This window comes from Myodes glareolus, chromosome 4 (assembly GCF_982192425.1).
Source record: "Myodes glareolus chromosome 4, mMyoGla1.1, whole genome shotgun sequence".
Taxonomy (NCBI): Eukaryota; Metazoa; Chordata; class Mammalia; order Rodentia; family Cricetidae; genus Myodes; species Myodes glareolus.
The window spans coordinates 8,279,470-8,301,434 of record NC_142029.1 but is presented as its reverse complement, the minus strand read 5'-3'; the positions used below and the strand labels follow the sequence as shown (position 1 = coordinate 8,301,434).

Below are 21,965 nucleotides of genomic sequence, written 5' to 3'. Positions count from 1 at the left end.
TTCTAACATAAATCCATTAATCCAGTCATTACTTCAGGAAGCCCGACCCTAATGGGAAACCTGCAGCAGGAAGCAGGATCACGAGGCCCCTCCAGCTCACTCAAACCGCAGGAACCGCACCCTGCTGAGGACGGGTGGCATAGGAGAGAATGAAGCCACTGTCCCCAAAGCTCGCTTAATTCATCCTTTGACGAAAATTAAATAAAATATCATGACTCAACTTCTCCTTTTTCAGAGTAACACTTCTGCAAAGCAATCTGTGGAAAATTGGGAGTGCCAATTAGCTCGGTCACCTTGCAGGTCACGTACACTGTCTGCTAGCCAAGGTCACTCTTCTTTGAAAAGAGATTCGTTTTATTATTATGAAGGTGTATGTGTGCAAGCACCCAGGGAGGCCAGAAGAGGCCATGGGACCCCCCAGAGCTCTAGTTACGGGTGGTTGTTAGCCACTGGACTTGGTGCTGGGAACTGAATTCAGGTCCTTGAGAGCAGCCAGTGCTCTTAACCAGTGAGCCACCTCCCCAGCCCTTCGGGTCATTCTTTATCCCATGTCCTTTGGAAATGCCATAGCTGTACAGAGGCTGTGCTACCTCTCAAACTCAATCTTGTTTTCTATCCAAGCAATCTGACGACACCCTGGGTGTCTCTCTTACTCCTGCTCCGCCTCTGAAACACCTTTATGCTTCTTCACATCTTCATTTGGAGATTCACAAAAGCAGCTATGTGGGAAGGGTACATAAAGTTAACAATTGCCTTCTAGGTTGACAGGGTGAGGACCCGCTCTTCTTACACAGAGATGCTTGTGTTCACTGATGTGTTGGGCACCTGAAGCTCCGGGAAAGGAGGGAGTCACAGAACGACAGCAACTAGCTGCCTGTTATATGTTCTCATTTACTTGTTTAGTTATTTATTTTGGTATTGTGAGGCAGGGCCTCTGTAACTGAGGCTGACCAGATATTTGATCTTGAACTCTTGACCCTCCTTCCCTCCGCGTCTCAAGTGCTAGGATTCTAGGATTGTACCATCATTACCCAGCATTTTATAAATGGCAACATGTGTCTCCTGGAAATGGTGCTACAGCCTCAAGAGGACTGACTATGAGAGCCTAAGTACATTATGAGTTTTAATTACTATGCCTTTGAGATCCATGAGACAAAAATGCCTCTGAGCTGCAAGCCCCTTGCCCAAGGACAGACAGTTCCTGAAATGATGGAGGTTACTGTTTATAAGAGATAACAAGCCGCATGTTTTCACTCCCCTAAACAAGGTTGTTTGATCCATCTGCACCAGAAGTGCTTGGGAGTGGGAGGTTCACAGGCAGGAAATACATCAGGATGTAGGCTTGCCCCTGATTGGACCTCATGGGAAATACTTAAGCCCCTGCAAATTGTGACTCGGAGCCATTTGCCTGGTAAACTGTGCATGGAGTTGGCCAGCGCCCATCCACCAGGCCAGTATTTACTTAAAGTTTGCTTCAAATATGGCTTTAAATTGTGGTACTGGTAGTATTCATGACCAGTGGGATTAACAAGACCACAATGGTGCCCAGAAGAGAGGCTGCCCCCACAAGCAAAAGAGAAAAGAAAAAGACACATTGGACAGTCTGAACTCCATTAGACGTGGGTACAGGGGCAAAAGACTTCAAAGAAGTGTGACCTGAAAGAAGAAATTCTCCATTATTCTAACGTTCAAAGCGAGAACTAGGCTTCCGGTATTAGTCCCCACCCCCAACCTCATCCACAATTTAGCTACTAGTATGTGAAAATATGACAGGGGTACAGACATCCTTGTGTGTGTCTGTGGATTAGTTTGTGCACATCAGTACAATGCCCAAGGAGGCCAGATCCAGAGGGTATTGGATCCTCTTGAGCTGGAATTATACAGGATTGTGAGCTGCCCTAATGTGGGTGCTGAGAACTGAACTCAGGCCATCTGCAAGAGCAGCGTGTGCTCCTAGCGGCTGAGCCAGCTCTCCAGCCCTAGGACCACAGATTTCTATGGCAACTTATGTAGAAAGTAAGCAGTGAAAGAATAAAGTAAGTACAAAGGATAGAAAGACGAAAAGACAAGTTCACAATACGTTACAGCGTTTCAGTGGATGGATGGTCTTATTACAGCTTAGGTGGATGGGCGCGTCTTTCTGGGCCTCCATTTCCACATCTGTAAAATGGGATGGAGAATTATACCCCCTTAGAGGGCAGTTCCGAGATTGGACATGGCAAGCAAGCGAACACAGTTTTCAGTTAATGAAGTATTGTATTTGTGTTAAAAATACTAAGTATAGAACATAACAGCCAGGTATGGGCAATAGTTTGTCTTCAGACCTATGAGACTGCAATCCCAAGCCTAACTGCTCTTCTTTACCCATTTCACTGAGAATAAAGAAATTCAAGCTGAGTTTCTGCCCTGCTTTCTGGGCACTGGTTTCCCACCACGAGAGAGGTGGGGAAAGAGCCACTTTAACAACCTTTGCATGTGTGGTATTGGGAATTGAAGTTCAGGCCTCCCAGAAGGCAGGAGTTCCATTACTAAACTGTATTCCCATGCCACATAATGGTCGTGTTTTTAATATTCATCATTTCATTTTAATGTTCATTTTAAATATTTGTTTTAATATTCATTTCTATCTATTCAAACAGTGAAAGACATTTGACGTGCTCCTAGATTATACAGAACAAAGAGGAGCACAGGCAATGAGATGACCCATCTTGACAGTCAACATGGTTACATTTAGAGTTGTCAGGGAAACAGAACTCAGTGTGTCTATGAGGGTGTATCCAGGGGAATTTAACTGAAGAGAGGAGACCCACCCTGAATGTGAAAGGCCCCATCTCTCAGACTGGGTCCTTCAGCTGAACACCAACATGCATCTCTTTCTGCTTCCTGACCGTGGGTGCAGTGAGACAATGCTTCCAACATCATAATTGACCGTAAACCCAAACTGTGAGTCTAAACAAGCCTCCCTTCCTTGAGTTGCTTCTGTCTCAGGTACTGCAGCAATGAGAAGGATCACTAATAGAGCAGTGACATTTACCAGACTGGCCCTGCCGTGTCCCTGGTTACTCCAACAGAGTGTACACTGACCTCCCGGAATGCAGCCTACGCTCTGCTTGGAACCAGTGAATGTCATCTGGACCCTCTAATCTCCCCATTTCCTTCTGAGTCTAGGACCCTGCCATTCAGAGAGCACAAGAGCCAAGAAGTCGACACCCTAATGACATCATAGTGAAGATTTACTGGAAGCCACACTGTCAATGACATTCCCCCAAGCTTCCGAGGGCTGCCTGCAAAGGCAGCACCACTCATAACCAACTAGCCTTCTATCAGAGGTTGCTTATTGTTTCTCATCTCCCTTCCCAGAACTTTTAAAAGATGAACACCTGAAGAAATATTCGGAGAAGAACAGGGCTGTTTTGATTGGCAAAGCATGACTCACGTAGACACTGAGTACCTAGGCCAGCTGTTTTTTATATACAAGGAGTCACAGGGGAAGATGACCCAGTCAGTAAAGTGCCAGTATGTAAACAAGAGAACCTGAGTTCAGGTTCACAGCAGCGAAACGAAAAAGCTGGGCATGGTGGTGATTCCTTAAAATCCCATCTCTGGGGGGGTAGTGACACAAGGATCCCTGGGGCTTGCTGACCAGCATATCTAACCTAATTAATTGATGAGCTCCAAGTTCAGAGAGATACTCTGTCAGTAATAATAATAATATAGAAAGAGACACTCAGGATTACCCTCTAAACTTCACACACTCACATACACACTCCACACACATACACACACATAAACACATTCTACACACATATGACTACACACACACACACACACACACACAACACATACATATTTACACCAAGAGAAAAAGAAGAGGTGGTGGGGGTGTTGTTATTCCACATTGGTAGAGATAAAACCAATAGACTCGGTTCCTGGGAGCTGAAGTTATAGCTGTGATTCAAGAAGATAACGGTGAACTGTTAAGACACTGGATGCCATCAACTCAACTGTCACATGGGTGGCCCTGCTTATCTAAATGGGTCACAAAGCCAAGTCATGTGCTGGAGGGATAGGGGAAGGGTGGCGCAGTGAGGGAGAGATAAGACAGGACAGGGAGAGGAAGTAGAACGTGCTGGATGCACTATGGAATTGTCAAATAGCACAATTAATCACTATTAAAAAGAAACTGGGTATTCTTCTGTGCCTGGAAACTCTCCAGATATCTCATTAATAAGTGGGTGAGAGGTGACACTTTAAGTTTGTGATAATGGCCAGTAACGTCCTGAACAGTGTAAGTGATTAGATGATGGCCAAACACTCTCGCCAACACCATCATTAAAATCTTGGAAGATGAACGTTTTTGGCAGTTTTAAAAGCTAACCAATGGTGTGTCAAATTAAGAGTCTTATCTCTCAACCATTTCTGAAAAGTGTCGGACTATTAGGGCTAAGGTTATTAACTTTTCTTTCATTTCTTCTGACTCTACAGAGTGGGTAAATGCTCGGTCAGTCAGTGCACGCCTGCTGACTGGCTTGAATGTGAAATGTCCCCCACAGACTCATGTTTCAATACCGCATCTCCAGACGGTGGCACTGTCTGGGGAGGTTGTGAACTCTTCCAGACCACACCCACCCTAGCATAAGTCACACAGGCCTAGACTTGCAAGCAGCAGCTGCCTCTGGCTCTAGCTTGAACTGTCTTCTCCCTTGTCCTTTAGTCCAGATGTGAACAAGTCCTGCTAGAGGCTCCTTGCCAGAGTGGCCATGACCTCTACACCATGCCTTCCTGATTACAACGGACCCAAACCAAAGAATCTATTTACCTTCAAGTTGCTTCTGCCTGGTACTATTGTCACAATGGTGAGAAAATCTACCTCGCACAAAGCCCGAGGGATATTATGATGTCAGTGGCTACTTCAGACTTTGCTCAGAGAGGAAGCAACACAGGGGTGATCCAGTGTATGAACTACATGGTGATCTGCCTGCAGGCAGAGCAGGAAACACACAGCTCATGATGCCCAGGCTACATGTGCACTGGCGCTGCCTCATAGAGCCGAGAACACCATGGCAGAGAAGAGGGTTACAAGCTTTCCAGAATGGCCTCCCGGCCTGCTTCTGTTGAGCATCCATACAACAAGGCCTCATGGTCAGTGGTTACGAATGTGTCATTCATTCTAACAGGGCTTTCAGAAAAGATCACCTTCGTAACAAGGACACTCGAACTAATCTCAAGCAGGAAGAAGAGTCATCTAACTCTCTCCTCTTCCTCCACAGTCTCTCATCCCTTCTCCAACAGTCCTGGTGTGGCAGAAGACAACATGAAATTCATACAAAGAAAGATAGCAGTGGCCAGTACTTGTACTAAGCAATATTAAGCAATATGGCTATTGACTTTATGAGTTCTGTGAGTATCTAGAATCATACTGTCCTAAGTGATGGACAAAAGAATAAACACATCAAAGACAAAGGCAATGTACGAAAAAACAACAGGCCTTGTAACCCCCTTCCCAGTGTGCCACCCCCAGATGCACAGAAGGAAAGACTGGAGGTTGAGCAAATCTGTACTGTAGACAGCAACAGAGTGGATGGTGTAAGACTTCCTACAAGCCCAGCATTTTATGAAGCATGCCTGTAGCTATAGGTAGCAAAGCTCTGGCAGTAATGTTTAATAGCAAGAAGGCAAGTATTCTAGGTTTGCAAGCCTGTTCCTTTGCCTTTAAAAGCCAGGAATTGAGAGCAGCAAAGAACACAGCATGCACACAAACATGGATACTGAGAACATTTGCTAAGGAGATGGGGAGAGGAAGAAATCAACGGCCATTCCCTTGGGGAGTTTTCAGTTTAATACCAAAGTGAGAAGGCACACACGATAGGTGGCTAAGTGACCATGTGAATGAGCTTGCAAGAGAGGCAGCGAGCAAGAGAAAGATGGGGATTTAAATGAGCTCCCAAGAGTTAAAGATATAGCCTTGGTGTTAGAGGGATGGCTCAATGGTTAAGAGCGTTTGTTGCTCCTGCAGAGGATCTGAGTTAGATTTCTAGTACTTGCATGGTGGCTCACAACCATTAGTGACTTCCATAGATAACCCAGGCAGATATGTAAGACTCTGGCCAGGCAGGCTAGTGTACTTGGCAAGATCCAGGCCCATCAAAGAAGTGATCTACTTAAGTCCATTGAGATGTATAAATTTTGGGTCTGGCTAATCTCACTGAGTAATGCTTTATATATGAAAGTTCTTTACAATAAAGTTTTAATTACTTTAAAAAAATAGTTGACAGCATCTAAGAAATGACAGCCCAAGTTGCCCAGTTGGTCTCTAGTATGCCCAGGCAGGCATACACACCCCCCACACACCCACACACATGTACCCTCACACATACCATAGCCACACCCCCTACTCTCCATGTACCATCACACATGTACCCTCACACATACCATGAATATACACACAAATGCATATCCTCATAGATACCATAAACACACACCGAAAAATAATTAATTAGTTAATGAATTAAGTAGGAGCCAGGGCATGAAGTATGCAATAGCAGAATGGGAGATGAGAGAGACCCGGTCTGACCCATGCCTGTCCTCACGAAGTGCATCTGCAAAGCTCTGGCTACTATGTATCAGCCGCACAGAGGAAGAGAAATTATGTGGTCACCGTGGACTCAGGGAGAGAACCCACAGAATGCTGGGCCAGGAGAGATTCAGCTGACGACCGATTAGAGACAGTCAAGGGTGACCAAGGAGAAGTCCATGAGGAGAGTCTTTGACGACAGAAAGTGGTGTTGCAGTAGCTTAGCTGGAGAGGAAAGCTGAAACCAGGTGGCCCCGCGTTTCACACAGCCAGGTTTCTGCAGTAGACAGACATCTCACTAAACAGGTCCAGGATGCAAGCCAGTCTGAGGAAGATGCTGAGGTTCAACGCAACAGGAATCAGCATGAGACGCAGAAGGCAGTGGAAATGTTTTATTCTTTTTCTTTTCTTCATGCCAAATACAGTTCAGATGGCAAAGGTTTAAAAAAAAGTAAGAAAACGATTGGGAAGGTGAGCAACTTAACCCTGAGAACTGTTTATTGTTACAGTATTACTTAGGGGCATTAATCACCAACAGGAACTGAGAATTCTAGAAGAAGAAAGTAGCCAGGGTTTAAAGGCTGACGTAGGATTGAGCCCCATACAGAAGCAAGTCGGAGGGCGCACATTCAGAATGCCTGAAAGGCAACATCCAGCCTGTTGGAAAAAGGCTAGTGGGTCTTTCCTGAGCTTCAACAACTGAGTTCCTCACAACAGTAGAGGAAGATTGGAAAAGGGTGGGGGTGAGCTGAAGAGAGGGCTCAGGGGGTAAAGGTGCTTGCCACCAAGTCTGAGGACCTGAGTTTGGCCCCTGGCACCCACACAGTGGAAGCAGAGAACTCGCTCACGAGTGGTACCCTGACCGCCACATGCTCGCCATGACATGCCTCTTCGTCCCTCACCATGTGCAAGCGAAATAAATAAGCGTGTAAAGAGAAAATATTTATTACATAAGTAATGCAAATAGACAATTTCAAAAGTAACAACACTGAGAGACTGAGGAGAACGAACTCCCCAAATAACTGCCATTAATTTGTTAATTTGTTGGGCACACACATACTTGGCACCGGGCAGGAAGGACATTTTAAGGGATGCCATGTCACAAAGAACACAGCATGGATTAAAGCCTACATATGTCAAGGCAGACTTTGATGATGTCACATCACTAATGGTGTGTATTCCATAGAGAATCAGATCCTTGAGTGAGATGGGCATTTGGTGGCTGAAAAGTCCAGGGAGGCTGCAGTAAAGCAAACTGCCTCCATTGACTGGCAGCTGATCAGGGCACAGTTCCCTGCCAGGTGTAGCATGTTGGGTACAAGCTTAGTGAAAGATGTTGGTAACAATGGGGACAGCTCCCCTAAGAATCCTTCTCTTCCTGCATGATGGGTTCAGCCTGTGGAGACCCACTGAAATCACTGCAGACAAGTAGACCCTCTTTGTAAATGCCTTTTGGGGATCTTAACAAATAAAATCTCTGAAGCTGTAGGTGTGTAGAAGGGCGCAAGATTTCCAGGGATGCTAATCAGTTGGACCACAAGGAAGAGTGAGTACCAGAAAATCTTTAGTTGCTACCAGTGATAAGAAACAGACACCTACTATGTTAATTCTGAAGCACTGGGACTTAAGATTTGGGCTCTTGAGACATGAACTCACGGGAGGAGGGCTGCTGAAGGATGTAGAACAAGCAAGGCCACAGCTAGAGGAGACAGAGACAGGACAGCACACAGGATGGCGCCCTGCACTCCAGAAACAAAAAGCAGGTAGCGAGAAGGGTCTGTGAATGATGACCATGAGCTTCCCTAACAATGGTTCCAACAAAAGATAAGAGTGCCCAGCACGAGCTAAGGGTGCTGTGCTCAGTCTAGAGCAACACAGCCGCAGAGATTCTAGAGAGTCGTCAAAGGTTGTGCCTTGCTTTTCCTTTTTATGTGTTTTTGCAAAGCAGAAACTATCAAATGACCATTTCCTCAGATTATTATAAAGAATAAAATATGACCACGATACGTGGTCACGTGAGAGTCACTGAGTGTCCTATACTTGGAGGTGAGAGATGGCTATGTGGATAGAGCACTTGCCTCAGAAATGTGAGGACCCGAGTGGTATGGTAGCACGTGTAGAACGCTGGCCATGGTGGCATGCAAGTGGGCTTCTTTTTGTTATTTCTTCGTTTTTGAATGTTTCCTTGTATTTTTCGATCACCTTGACCCCAACTCTTCTCCTTAACTCCTCCCACATCTACCCCTCCTCCTTATCCCCCAACTTCATGTTCTCTTTTTAACAAAATTATTTTCATAAACCATTAACCCCAATTATGTTGTCCATAGACATGTGGGTGTGGGGCCATCCACAGGCATGTAGCTGAATTACCAGGAGCCACACCCTTAAAAAAATTGACCCTTTCTATTCTCAGAAGCTATTAGATGGCACACATTTATAAGACAACGGTAGGGAGGTAGAGACTGGGGGATGCCTGGCACTCGCTGGCCAACCAGGATAGTGAGAGACCCTGTCTCAAAAACACAAGATGATGGCCCTGGAGAATGAAAGCCAAGGTTACCCACACCTTCACATACATTGTGCACCTACACACAGATTCTCTGTCCCCTCCCCTCTCTCTCTCACACACACACACCAAAATACCCATACCCTATGCCTAACAAGGGTCTGTGAACTAAACAAAAACGCAATTACAGGTCTTGGCAGCTCCTCCCTGCCTAAAACAGCAGTCTAGAAGCTGCCAGGCCATGGCTATGTCTGTCTCCTCTAAGAGTATTTTAAGGGAAGAGATGGGCGAATCTCTGAAGGGCAACAGAGCACTAATTATACCCACGCACATTTCCTTTTCTAACCAAGGCACATAAATACTCCTTGGGTCTTCTTCTTCAAGACAAAGCAAAGCCCTTCTTGATTTCTCTACCACGAGAAAAGCCTTCTTGAACATTTTACCCACTCAAGGGAAGATCAGAAGCAAACACTGTAATAGACCAAAGAGAAATGACATTACCACCAAACCAACTGAGGTTGTCTTGAGTCAGATATGAGCGCCAGTTGAAGCAAACCTACTATTTCTGCAATCTGTCACTCACACACACACCTGCAGCAGGGAATTCTTAACTACAGTAGTACATTTTTAAATGACAATAATAGTGAATTAAAAATTCCAGGGAAACGGTGGGTCTGACCTGTAAGGGTTTTTGTAGTTTCCTGTTTGGATTAGTCCAGGATTTAATAAACGTTTTCTAAGTCAAACTTGGTAAATTTCTCTATTAGCATAAAGAATTACATGTTTCAGGTAGCTCCATGGGTAAGGCACACAACCTGAGAGTGGGTCCCCAGAAATAATATAAAAAAGCCAGACATGGGGGATGGAGAGATGCTTCAGCAATTCAGTGTGTGCACCATTCTTGGGGAGGACCTGGGTCTGATTCTCGGTGCCATTGTTGGGCAGGTGGCAATTGCCTATAATACAAGCTCCATGGGGATCTGATGCTTCTGACCTTTGTGGGCTCCCGCACTCACATGCACACACCCAAACACCTACACATAACTAAAAATAAGAAAAACGAACTTTTATCAAAAGCCAGGCATAGCAAAGATTGCAATCTCAGTACTGGTGAGGTAGAGAGGCTCCCTGAACCTCAGTCAAATTGGCAATTTCTAGGTCGATGAGAGATCCTTTCTCAAAAAAACTGTCTGGGCAAGGGAGATGGACCAACAGATCAAAATCACTTGCCAAGCAAACCTGGGGCCTGAGTTCCAGGAGCCTCCGTGGTGCAGCAGCAAAAGCAGGAGACCTCACTACAACACATCTGTTAGGAGACCTAGGCTTTCCTCTGACCCCACATGTGCACTGTGGTAGGTGTGCACCTGTTGCCCATACCCTGTGCACACGTGCACATACATGCGCGCACCCGAAAAGAAAGGGAAAGACAAGAAAAAAGGAGAAAAATCTCTGCCAGTCCAATTCTCATCACAAGTAATTAAAAACAAGCCTCATTGAAGCCAACACTTAGCAGATTCACCTGGATACCTTGTTGTGCCTGGTGCCTCAGCCCCCTACCTGCTGTCTCAGAAAACAAGGGTCAGTTCTTTCAGTTAAGATCAAGGTCTTGTGGTAATTACACATTCCCAATGTGGCTTCTCCTGGGCACAGGACTGGAAAGGGGGGCAAGTGATGAAGGGTTTTAGCTGTGCTGGGGGAAGCAGGGGGAAAGGTTTTGTTTGGTGACGCCACGGTGCAGACTCAAGTCTGTTTGCAGCAGGGGAAAGGACGTGGAGACATTATTCTTAAATACATCTCTAAGCCAGGGTGTGAACAATACCATTAGGCACAGCTTCAAGACTTGAGAAAGGTGATGTTTATGTGTTTTAGAGACACGCTGTTGAGAAACTAACACATAATTAAGAATGGCTGTGAGAGTGAATATTCTTTTAGAACATTAGAATGGTATCATACAAACTACAGGTGCCACAGACAGAAACCCTTATATGTATAAAAACATCAAATCTTTTTGTCCACTAGTGACTCAACAAACTTCTCAAAATCTTCCCCACGTTTTGTGCCTGCTTTTTGACCCTCTTTCCCAATGATCTTGTACTTGTAGTATCTTCTATTGTAAGAAAAAAATTCTCCATCCTTCCTCTAAGACCCAAATCAGAATTTATCATTCATTACGCTTTCCAAATTAATTGTACTTTTGTCTGTGTGTGTGCGTTTGTGTCTGTGTGGGTATGCTCATGTGAACGAGGAACCTATAGGGACCAGAAGAGGACATCAGATTCCCGGACGCTGGAATTACTTGCTAGCAGTCCAAAGTGTGTTCTGGGAACTGAGCTCAGGTCCTCTGGAAGCATAGTCTCAGAGTCATGTCTCCAACCTCTCGGCAATTTACTCCTTGATAATTTACAAAACTTTCTTTCTATTTCATACTTCATTACAGGTAATTCCATATAAATATTTTGGTTTGTCTCCAGACTTAGGAAAACATCCAACAGGAAAACAAAACCCTTGTGAGGTTTCCTAATTACTGTTTGCATTGATGATACTTGTTAGCCACAGGGTCAGACCAGGAGCTGGGCGTCTACCAGGTAGGCGATTTGAATTTAACTTTAAAATGTTTTTTATGGCAAATCCTCCTGGATTTACCTCATGTATTGTCAACTCCACACTATAGTCTTGAACTTCCCTAGTCCTTCTCACCTGTCTCACCAAAGTTACCTAAACTCCTCCGTGAGTCTGTTGAGAGCTTACCACTTGCAGGGCAATGTGCATGTTCATCTTGAGGCCATCTGTCAGGCATGACATACATGGTACATGGATCAGGCCTTATTTTACTTCAATGAGGAAGTGAAACGGGATACTATATTTTGAATGCTGATGCAGGAGAAGCATATTTCTCTTAACTCTTAGGGCTTCTCACAGGTGGAGAACTGTTGATGTCTGCTGAGACAACCTAGAATCAGTACTCCATAAGAACTGTGGGTTCAGATCCCCAAACCAAATCCTCTAAAAGATACTATATGTGCTGGCTAGTTTTTATACCAATGAAACAAGCTAAAGTCATTTGGAATGAGCTGGCCTCACTTGAGAAAATGCCTCCACCAAATTGCCCTGTGGCAGTCAGCGGGGCATTTTCTTGATTGAGGTTTGACTGACTTGGGAGGGTCCAGCTCACTGTGGGTGGTGCCACCCCTGGGTTGGTGACCCTGGGATCTATAAGAAAGCATGCTGAGCAAGCCATGGGGAAGAAGCCAGTAAGCAGCGTCCCTCCATGGTCTCTGCATCAGCTCCTGCCTCCAGGTTCTTAAGAGCCTTGAGTTCCTGCCCTGCCTCCCCTCAGTGATGAACTGTATAAGCCAAATAGACCCTCTCCTCCATACATTGCTTATGACCACAGTGTTTATACGGCAATGGAAACCTAAGAGAGTGTAATTAGAAAATCCACCTGAGAGTGTCTTTCGTATTCCCTAACACAGGGAGATCTCAGCATGCTCCAAGCCATAGGAGGATCTCAGAGAATTCCCACCACAGTTAGGAACTGTGCCCACAAAGATTCCGGATCCCTCTATTACCAGGTGCACAGAACAACGGCATCTCTCTGTGTGGAAGGCGGCTACAGAACTTGGGGGTGAAGACAGTCATCTGCAGGCACCAGTGAGTGATTCCCCCCGCCAAATTAAATCCATCTTTTTAGGACAGTTTAGATCTTTATTTGATGAAGAGTTATTGTGACATCTGTTGACAACACGGACCACCGTTTACTGTCCTTCAGACGTGTGTGTTCAGTCAGACCTGAAGTTCTACAAACTGCCTGCTTTTCCCAGTCCTGTGGCTTGGAGCAGAGGCCAGGCTTTTACTTCTCTAAACTGTCCTAGGATCCCCAGTTTTAAAGAATGCTTGGGAAGCAATGGTTTGCTCAAATGAAATATTCAAAACACCAGAAAAAATGCATTCTCCCTGCGCTAATCATCTCAGTCTGGGGAGGAGATGAAACCAAGGCACCGTGAATTCTGCAAGCTGCTGCAACAGAACAAGCCCGGCTGACTGAGCCCTCGTTCCTGCAACAGCATGGCTTCTGTGCCAACCCAAGTTTTCCTCACTCGCGAAGGTGGCCAGGCTCCTAGCTTTCATTAACGGGCATGTTCTCTGCTCCAGGAAAACAAGATGCAGTGAGCAGATGTAACTTCTGCCCGATTCTTCTGTAGAGGAATGTGGTCCGTGCCAAGCCCACCCAGACACTGGAAGGCCCAGGATTAGAAGGTCATGGACCAAAATGGATAAAGTCACAAACCAAACCGATGCACGGCTGACCCAAATGAACTATACCCTTGTACCTTGATGGACAAATATGTCTCCCCGGTGCTGAGAGGGCCTGGATGAGTTTTAGAAACCCTGCCTTGCTCAAAGACCTGCTTTGGAAATGGGAGCCCTGGTAGACATCTTGCCTTCCTCTCCATGGCCCGTTCCATCATAAGGAGATGGAGACATGGCTCAATATGGACCGCTCCTATAAAGGACCCAAGAACAGTTCCCACCACCCACATCAGGCAGCTTACGATCACCTGTAACTCCAGCTCCAGGGCATCCGACACCCTCCTCTGGCCTTCACAGGTACCCACATGCACATGTGCACACTAGCATGCAGATGTACACATGAATAAAAATAAATTTTAAATGCAAAACACCGAGAAAGAAAATTACATCTTTTAATGAGTTTTCTGACTCCTCTTCCTTACCCTCCCCCTCCTGGCCCCTTCATTCTTTATCCCCTCTAGAGTATAAAGTGTCCAACCAGAGGCGAGGGAGGTCTTTGCAAATGACCCAAGCATCCTTGTAGGTTAGAGATGCTTGTGGGGGGAAAGAAGTGTGGCGATCCAGATACCCCAAACAAGATCACAAAGGGAGCAGTGCGAAGATCAGCAATCTGAAGAGCATCCCTCCCCACGGGCATGGCCTGAGGACATGGGTTCCTTTTGCTCATATACCAGGCTCATATTTTAGTCGCAATGCTAAAAGTATTTGAAAGAAAAGATTCCATGAGATAAAGAGAGGGAGCGCCTGCATGCCTGACCTTCCCCAGACAGTATCTCGCCCATCACACGTTCTTGCCTGGCAGCTAATTCCTTCTGATGGCTTACAGTTCCAGCTCTTGGAACAGCACACACAGATGCCAGGTCCCCCTAGGCTGGAGGCCAGAGGTTAACTGAGTCAACTGCAGTCCAGGGAGCTGTTGCTCTCTGGTGGGCATCTATCTGGATGCTCCCTGGGTAGAGTACTTGCTTGGAGTCACAAAGCCCTGGGTTCGAACCCAAGACCACCAAAACCAGGAGTAGTATTGCATGACCGTAGTCTCAGTGGTTAGAGACAGAATGATCAAGGGTTCAAGGTCAACCTCAGCTACACAGTGAGTCTGAGGACAGTCTGGGCTTCAAGAGACCCTGACTCGGGAGAAGGAGGAGAAGGGGGACAAGGAGCACCCAGGTCAGCAGAAGTCCCAATCCATCAAGCTGCAGTGTAAAAGGGAATCCTAACCTGGCTACAGGCTTTCCCTGAGCTGGACCTCCAAAGGGAATCTGTCCATCTTCAGGAAGTCAGGTCAGCTCTATTCTGCATTTGATCCCCAGCGGTTGTTTGAGCCCTGTGCCTGGGTCATGGTCCTACATGCTTGGAACTTGAACTTTACAATAAACTTTGTGGAACACGAGCAGCTGGATTGCTATGCATATCAAAACCCAGGTCCCCTTGGTTCCCATGATGCGGCTGTCAGGCTGAGAACTGCGAAGTATCCAAGTGTAAGAGACTCTTCCTGCTTTGACCTTCTGTGGTTCAAAGGTCACCAAGGGGCACAGCGCACATTTCCATGAAAAGTGTCCTTTGACCACATAGTACTATGTGCAGTGAATACATATAAGGAGAAATGCAAAATGAAATAGGAAGAAGGTGGCAGATCACAAAAGCATGGGAACCAATCAGGGCTGACACGCTGAGGACACTTGAGGTGGGAAGGTTCCCCCATCTCAAATATGACACCTCTTTGTCCCTTCCAGCTTCTCTATCAAGACCCACTTACACTCCCCCCCCACACACACGTTAAGTGAATATGAGTAGCTTCCATCTATTTATAAAATTGAGAATTATAAGAATTATCTCCTGGTCTCTTCCTATGATTAAATTAAAGACGCAATGTCACCTATCTTGCTAATTGCTCCTCAAGGGGAGCCCAAGTGTCTGTGTAGCTGTCCAAACCCCTCAGCACACCCCACGCGGAAACAGAGCAATCTACTGCCCTCTGCCCCGGCGGAGACCGCAAGCACCTGCGGGAGGGAGGAAGAAGGGCACAGCAGCCTGAGCACACTATGTTGCTACTGCTCACCTCCTGGGCTGGTTCCCAAAACCACAGCTTCAACCACCCAAAGATCCATAAGAGCTGGAGCAGCGGACCTAGCCGGGTGTTGGCGGTAAACTTGTAAGTAGCACTTGGCTGAGTATGCAGAGCCGGGGCCAGGAAGTAAAGTTCTGTGCAGCCTATTTTGAAATGCCTTGGTGGTTTGTATCTGACCTAAATAATCCCCAGGATGCTCTATGATAGACAGCTGGTGTTGGAGGAAATACTTCCCTTAGACACAGTGCTCAGACTCCAAAACACGAAGCCTGGGTGGACAAGTAAATGTAAACATTCAATTCAAGATGGGCCCGTGCTTGCAATAGCAGTATGTGGGTGGCTACGGCAGGGGGATTGCTATGAGTGTGGGGTCAGCCTAGGCTATACAGCAAATTCCAGGCCATCCTAGGCTATACAGCAAATTCCAGGCCAGCCTAGGCTATACAGCAAATTCCAGGCCAGCCTAGGCCACATAGTTTAACTTTGTCTTAAAAATAAACAAATAATACCCCAAAACAACAAAACCTGCATTTAGATTCAGCATTCGATTTTGCAATTCTGTCTCCATTCTACAATCTTTGAGAAAGCAAAAAAAGAGAAAAATCTTGCATTCATGGGTTAATTATATAGGTGAAAACTTTTCTAAAGTGTCATAGTTTTGAAGCCTCTGCACCAGCTTAAGAATATGTCGAAAGTCAAAACATCTTTTTCTATCTTTGGTCAGAATATAGGAACCAATTAAATAGCATAGAAATAGCCAAGCTGAGCCCAGAGGCCCAGGCCTGGGGGCCTAGTTCTTAAGGGCTGAGGCAGAAGCAATGCAGGGTGAAGGGCTGTTTTGCCCCAGGGAACTTAAGGCTGACTAGGGCGACTCTGTGAGACCCTGCTACAAAATACCAAATCAAGAGAAGGATGGCGGATACACAAAGTTCTGGGTTCAATCGCAGGTGCTGCAAAGTAAACCAAAGCCTCACTGATCAGATACCTCTAACCATTCAAGACCAAACTCAACGCCCACGACTGCCTGGGTAGTAAAGGCTGTGTTCTAGTCACACTTTCCTCCCCAGCAGGGTGAAGGGACGCTCAGCTCAGCCCTTCCTGAAAGCAGCTGATGCCAAAGCAGGTTCCCTTAGGAGACCCAAGTTGGTCTTCAAAGATGAGAAAAAGCAGGAGGATAGGAATTCCAGAAGAGAGGCAGTAGAGAGTGAACAGAGGAACAGCTGCCTAAATTGAGGCCTGGGACGCTCTAGGCCCTGGTAGGATGCAAAGTCAGACTGAACAGGGTCAATGAGGCCTTTTCCAGGTGTGACTCAAGAGTTAATAATGACCAGAGTCATTTGTGGGGCATGAACATGGGACCAAGAACTGGGAAGCATTATGTCACTCAACCCTACCTCAAGTCTGTCTTCCCAGTTTCCCACAGTGAGTGCCAAGCACTCCCAGGCTGCATAGTCAGTTGGGGGGGGGCAGGACTGGAACCCAAGACAACCTGATCTGCAGCGTGCAGCCCTCACTCTACCTCCAGCCCATCCGATAGAAAGACAGGCAGGACACACTCGGCCCAGCTCATGTAACAGGAAAGAGCGGAGATTGTGGGTCTTCTAGGGCTGGCCTATAATCAGACAGAGCCAGTGAAGTAAGAACACAGCAATGAGAAACACACACAGAGGCACCGAGAAGGTAATATCTAATGTGCACACCCTCCCAGGGCATTCAAGAAGACAGGAGGGATTTAGATTACGGGGACTGGAAAGTCAAACAGGACGTGACCATGTTCTAAGCCCCTGATGTGTCCTGTGTCTGACTGTGACATGAGGCAGGGAAGAAGAGCTCAAAGAAACACAGTAAGAAAGCATCTGTGCCCCTCATCTGGGGGAACGTCTCCTGGGTCTCCACCTTCTCAGTGCTGCGACCCTTTAATACAGTTCCTCATGCTGTGGTGACACTCGGCCGTAAAATTATTTCCTTGCTGCTTCATAACTCTAATTTTGCTACTGTTATGAGTCATAGCGTGTGTTTTCCGATGGTCTTGGGCAGCAACCCCTGTGAAAGGGTCGGTCATAACCCGCAGGTTGAGAACTGATGCCCTCGAAGGAGATATTCAATAAACATTGTGGAGAAGGAAGACTCGGAAGGCACTTTGGAAGATAATGTTAATAAGGTGCATTAACGTTAAGGAAACAGAGCCATTCCCAGGGGCTGGGGCGCGAGTTCAGCTGTTAAGGGCTTTTGCAGAGGACCCGAATCCTGTTCCCAAACATCTACACGGAAGACTCATGACCATCTGCATCTCCAGCTAGCTCCAGGGGATCCAACACTTTCTGGCCTCCATGGGCACCTACACTCAGTACACGCTCATGTCCATACCCACGGCTACCTCAGACACACACACAAACACACACAAACACACACACACAATGAAATAAATGAAACCAAATTTTAAAATAAAAATTCATAAATGTAAAGAAAACTGTCAAGGTTATGGCAGAAGAAGGGTGTCATAGAGGAGCTGCAGTGGGTGGGCCTTTAATAAGGAGTCCTCAATGTGGGGCGCTAAGTCAAAACAGAGGCACCAAATTAAAGCCACTTGTTAAAAATAAGACGCCATTAAAGGAAGTGCCCTGTGGGTGAAAATGCATCTTACGGGAGGGTGGGAGAGAAGTAGGCCAAAGATTAAACTCCAGGACTAGACAATTTCTAGTTCCTGACCTGGACAAGGTGACTTAGTCCTTAGAGAGTCTGTAGTGACCGGTGATCCCCAGGACACTAGGACCAAGGTTTAGCTCTCTGTGAGAGCCCTTCTGTAGGCACCTCAAAAATAAAAACCATAGTTTTCAAGGGTTGACGTTTCCAGGGTATCTTTTTCTCTAAAAGTCATTTCTGATTTTTGAACACTTACAAGTGTGACTGTAATACATCAAAAACAAACATTTTAATTTTTTGAGGCCTGCAGGAGGGCTCAGCAGGTAAAGGAGTTTGCAGTCAAGCTCCGAAATCTGAGTTCTTCAGTCTCATATAATCGAGGGAGTTGTTCTCTGACTTCTTCAACACAAGAGCAGTCACATACGCACACACATGCACATGTACACACATGCACATACATAACACACATGCACATGTACACACATGCACATACATAACAACATACACACACACTAAACAATTTTTAAGTTAAAATTTGTCTAAGTATATTTCTTGGCTCAGCTCAAAAAGCACTTGTTCTGCAAGTGTGGGACCTTAATTTAGATCCCTGCCAGGCACTTACTTAAACAGCCAGGAGGATGGTCACCTGCAGGCAGAGACAGGAGTTCCCCAAGGCAAGCTGGTTAGCAGGACGAACCAGCACGGGACCCTCTGGGTTCAGCTACAGGCCCAGCACCATCAAAGAAGCCTGCCTCCATAAATGGCGTGGAGACATTGCAGAAGACACCTGGTGCCAACCTCTGGCCTCCACACCCATGAGCCCCCAAGTGCGTGTCCAGTCTAGTCCAGCACTCATGAATAGCACCCCCAGATACCCACGAGAAAAAAGGTGTGTGTGTGTGTGTGTGTGTGTGTGTGTGTGTGTGTGTGTGTGTGTGTGTATACGTACTTGCTCATCTGGCAGGCTGTAAGTATAAAATGGGTTTTACTCATTTTTTAAGGACTTCTAGGACTTTGTAAGTCTTTCTCTGGTGCCTTCGCATCTTACCTTGCATTAAGTTACCTGGAAATGGTTCTCACAATTTACCACTTATGTCAGAGAAATCCCGACACCCTACCCATCTATGGAAAACGAAAAGGCAAGTGGGATTCCACACACTTTCCTAGGAGCTGTCTTCCATCTTTAAACCATCTTTGGAAACTTCGACCATATGAGAACAACTCCAAACAAACTGTCCAAACATTCTGGAATCGCAACTCCATAGAAATGTGAAAAGTCTCCGTTTCATAAAACTATTTAAAGCCCAAAATTAAAAAGACCCACCAGGCCCGTCAGCTAATTGTTTAAAACTGTGTGTATAAATGACTCATGGCTACAGAGCCTGGGATTCGAAAATCACAAATCTTAATCTTGTAAACAAGACTTAAATTGGGGCCTCCTGAGTTTTGTTCCTTCCCCGTCTAAAGCAAATGTTGTGTACACAGAGTAAGAGGGGTGACATGTCTGATGGTCATCAGCTAAATCCAGCCGGCTTTCTTTTAATATTTTTTAAAAAATTGTGTCTATGTGTGTGTTGGGGGGAGGATCTATGTGCATGTGTGGGTGGGGGCAGAGGAGGATACCAGGTGTTCTTTATCACTCTCCCCAGGATTCCCTTAAGCCAGGGTCTCTCACCCAATCTAGACCCAGGTTGTCATCCATCAGTTTCCAAAGGGCCTCCAGTCCTCTCCCACCACCACGGAGTTGGCAAGGGGGCCACACCCAACTTTGTATATGGGCGCAGGGGATTTGAACCCAGATCCTCAAGCTTGCACAGCAACGATCTTAGCCACGGAACCAAGTCTCCAGTCAAGGCTTGGGTAACGACAGAGAGGATTTAACTTTCTGGAGCTGCCGCTTAATAGAGACCGGAAAAACCAAAGCAGCGTTTAAGAAACTACAGAATTAAAACCCTGTTAGGATTTTTGCTGCCTTGCTTTGTGCGAGGCGTTCCTTCTGAAATGCTCCACTGCCGCTTTCAACACCATCTTTAACTCTTAAAATCGCCTCACCTACTCTGACACTTGCAAAGAACTCCCCCACCCAAATGCAAGTTCATCCAAAGCGACCCTGGCCATCTCCTAGTCACTGAAAACACCAGAGAAGGGAGTGGAAAGTCAAAGATGAAACGAGTGCCAAACTTACGCAAACTGAACCACGGAGATGTACAAAGGGGGAAAACTGAGGCCCAGAGTCACGTGACTTAACCAACTAGTGGCCCTGACCACAAATAGCTGCCACAATTCTAACTTTTGTGAGCTAAAATATCTGAGACTCTGCACTTCCCAGGCAAGTCCTTAGGAAGGAGTCCTGATTCCTGGTTTTCTACCTTAAATGCAGCCCCTGGCACTGGACCTGGTGGACATCCTGGGTTAGGTGTTTCCACTAAGCGACAACTACTGAGATATTTGACTCCAGGCACCACCCTGGAACCCAGCACTTAGTAGGCACGCAGTAAATTATTCTCAGCCCTTAAGTCCCCATCCCTGCAGGCCAGCGGGATAGATGACAGCCCTTTGAGATCAGTTCTTTTCTCGAACTTGTTTCCAGTGAGTCGGGGCCCAGAATCCCTGATTTCAGAGGTGGTAGAATTGAGGACTGAGAGTCTGGTATAATCAGGGTGTCTGGGGCGGTACTCGGCCCAGGTGTGCAACAGCTGGACTGCCAATCCCCTGCCATGACTTCTCCAAGCCCCAACTTCTCAAACTTCCCTTTCCGGGGGTGCAGGCCCTTCGCGGCCGCCCTAGCCTTTCGTGCGCTCACAAAGGGGTCATGAGCGTCCCCAAGTCTCCCGCAACAGAACTGTCCTCCTTTGCTAGAAATCTTCCCGGGATCCCCGCGGGCCTGGGACGACTCGGGCCGCTACAAACGTCCCGTTTCCGCCCTCTCGCCGGGACCCGCGGCCGACTGTCAATCGCTGCCCTGGGGGTTGGAGGAGCAGCGGGGAGCACTAGTGGATCCCCAGCGTCGCTCCGTGGCCACTCACTCACCCGACTTGGGAACTTGCGGTGGGATCGTGCTGGCGATGCGCGTCCACAGGACGATGTGCAACGGCCACAGGCCCCGGAGCAGCCCCCGACCCATGGTAGCCCCCGTCGCTCGTCATAGACCGGCCCCTGAGGCGCCGCGAACCGAGCCTCGGGGACCCCGGGCTGCGCCTTGACTCTTCGTCCTCTCAGTATGCCTGGGCCGTCCTGAGCGCGCCGGGCAGAAGTGCGGGCCAGATGTGGCCGGAGATCGGGGGAGCTTGGAGGCCGGGAGGAGGCCCCCGGCGGCCGAGGAGAGCTGCGCAGAAGGCTGGGGCTCCGTCCCCCAAGCGAGCGTGTGCGCGCGCGGGGGGTGTCGTCGGTCGGTGCGCGCGAGTGACTCACTCATCAACTCTACCCGGGCGCCGGGAGGGAAACAGGAAACTCCTCGCCAACAGCTGGGCAGGACCTCTCGCCGCCGGAGAGCCTTCCAGCTCCAGCCCTCTCCAGCTTCCAGCCCCTTTGCCTTCCTACTGCCTCTAATCGAGGCCCCTGTGAGGACTCTGCAAACTTTCAGCTGCCCCCTCGCAGCCCTCCCCCCCCCCCAGGTTCCGGCTCCAAGTTCAGACTCAGAAGTGACTAAGCGCACGTTTTGCAAAGCAAGCTAGAAAGTGCTTAACACCACTTTCCTTGATACACCACTTTCCTTGATACCCCACCAAGCACCCCCCCCCCCCCCCACACACACATTCTAGACATTGCTCCCAGGGCCTTCATAATTCCGTTGAGAACAAGCAGGAGGTTCGGAAATGCAGCTCCAGGGTCCTGAACGCATTGTTTTTCCTAATAAAATAACG

The 21,965-nt window shown here is 47.2% G+C and overlaps 1 protein-coding gene across 2 annotated transcripts in view; it reads right to left on the bottom strand.

Moving 5' to 3' along the window:
- The window catches only part of Tgfbr2 (transforming growth factor beta receptor 2), a 94,179-nt gene extending 72,542 nt beyond the window's left edge, over positions 1-21,637 (bottom strand). The window contains exons 1-2 of one of the 2 annotated variants that reach the window (XM_048424419.3): positions 21,133-21,637; positions 2,086-2,160 (exon numbers count right to left, since the gene is read on the bottom strand). In XM_048424419.3, coding sequence (XP_048280376.1) covers positions 2,086-2,160; positions 21,133-21,226 — 169 coding nt within the window. In that variant the 5' untranslated portion in view covers positions 21,227-21,637. The remainder of the gene's footprint in view (positions 1-2,085; positions 2,161-21,132) is intronic. The other variant, XM_048424420.3, reaches the window with a different exon arrangement.
- Positions 21,638-21,965: the final 328 nt, after the last annotated feature.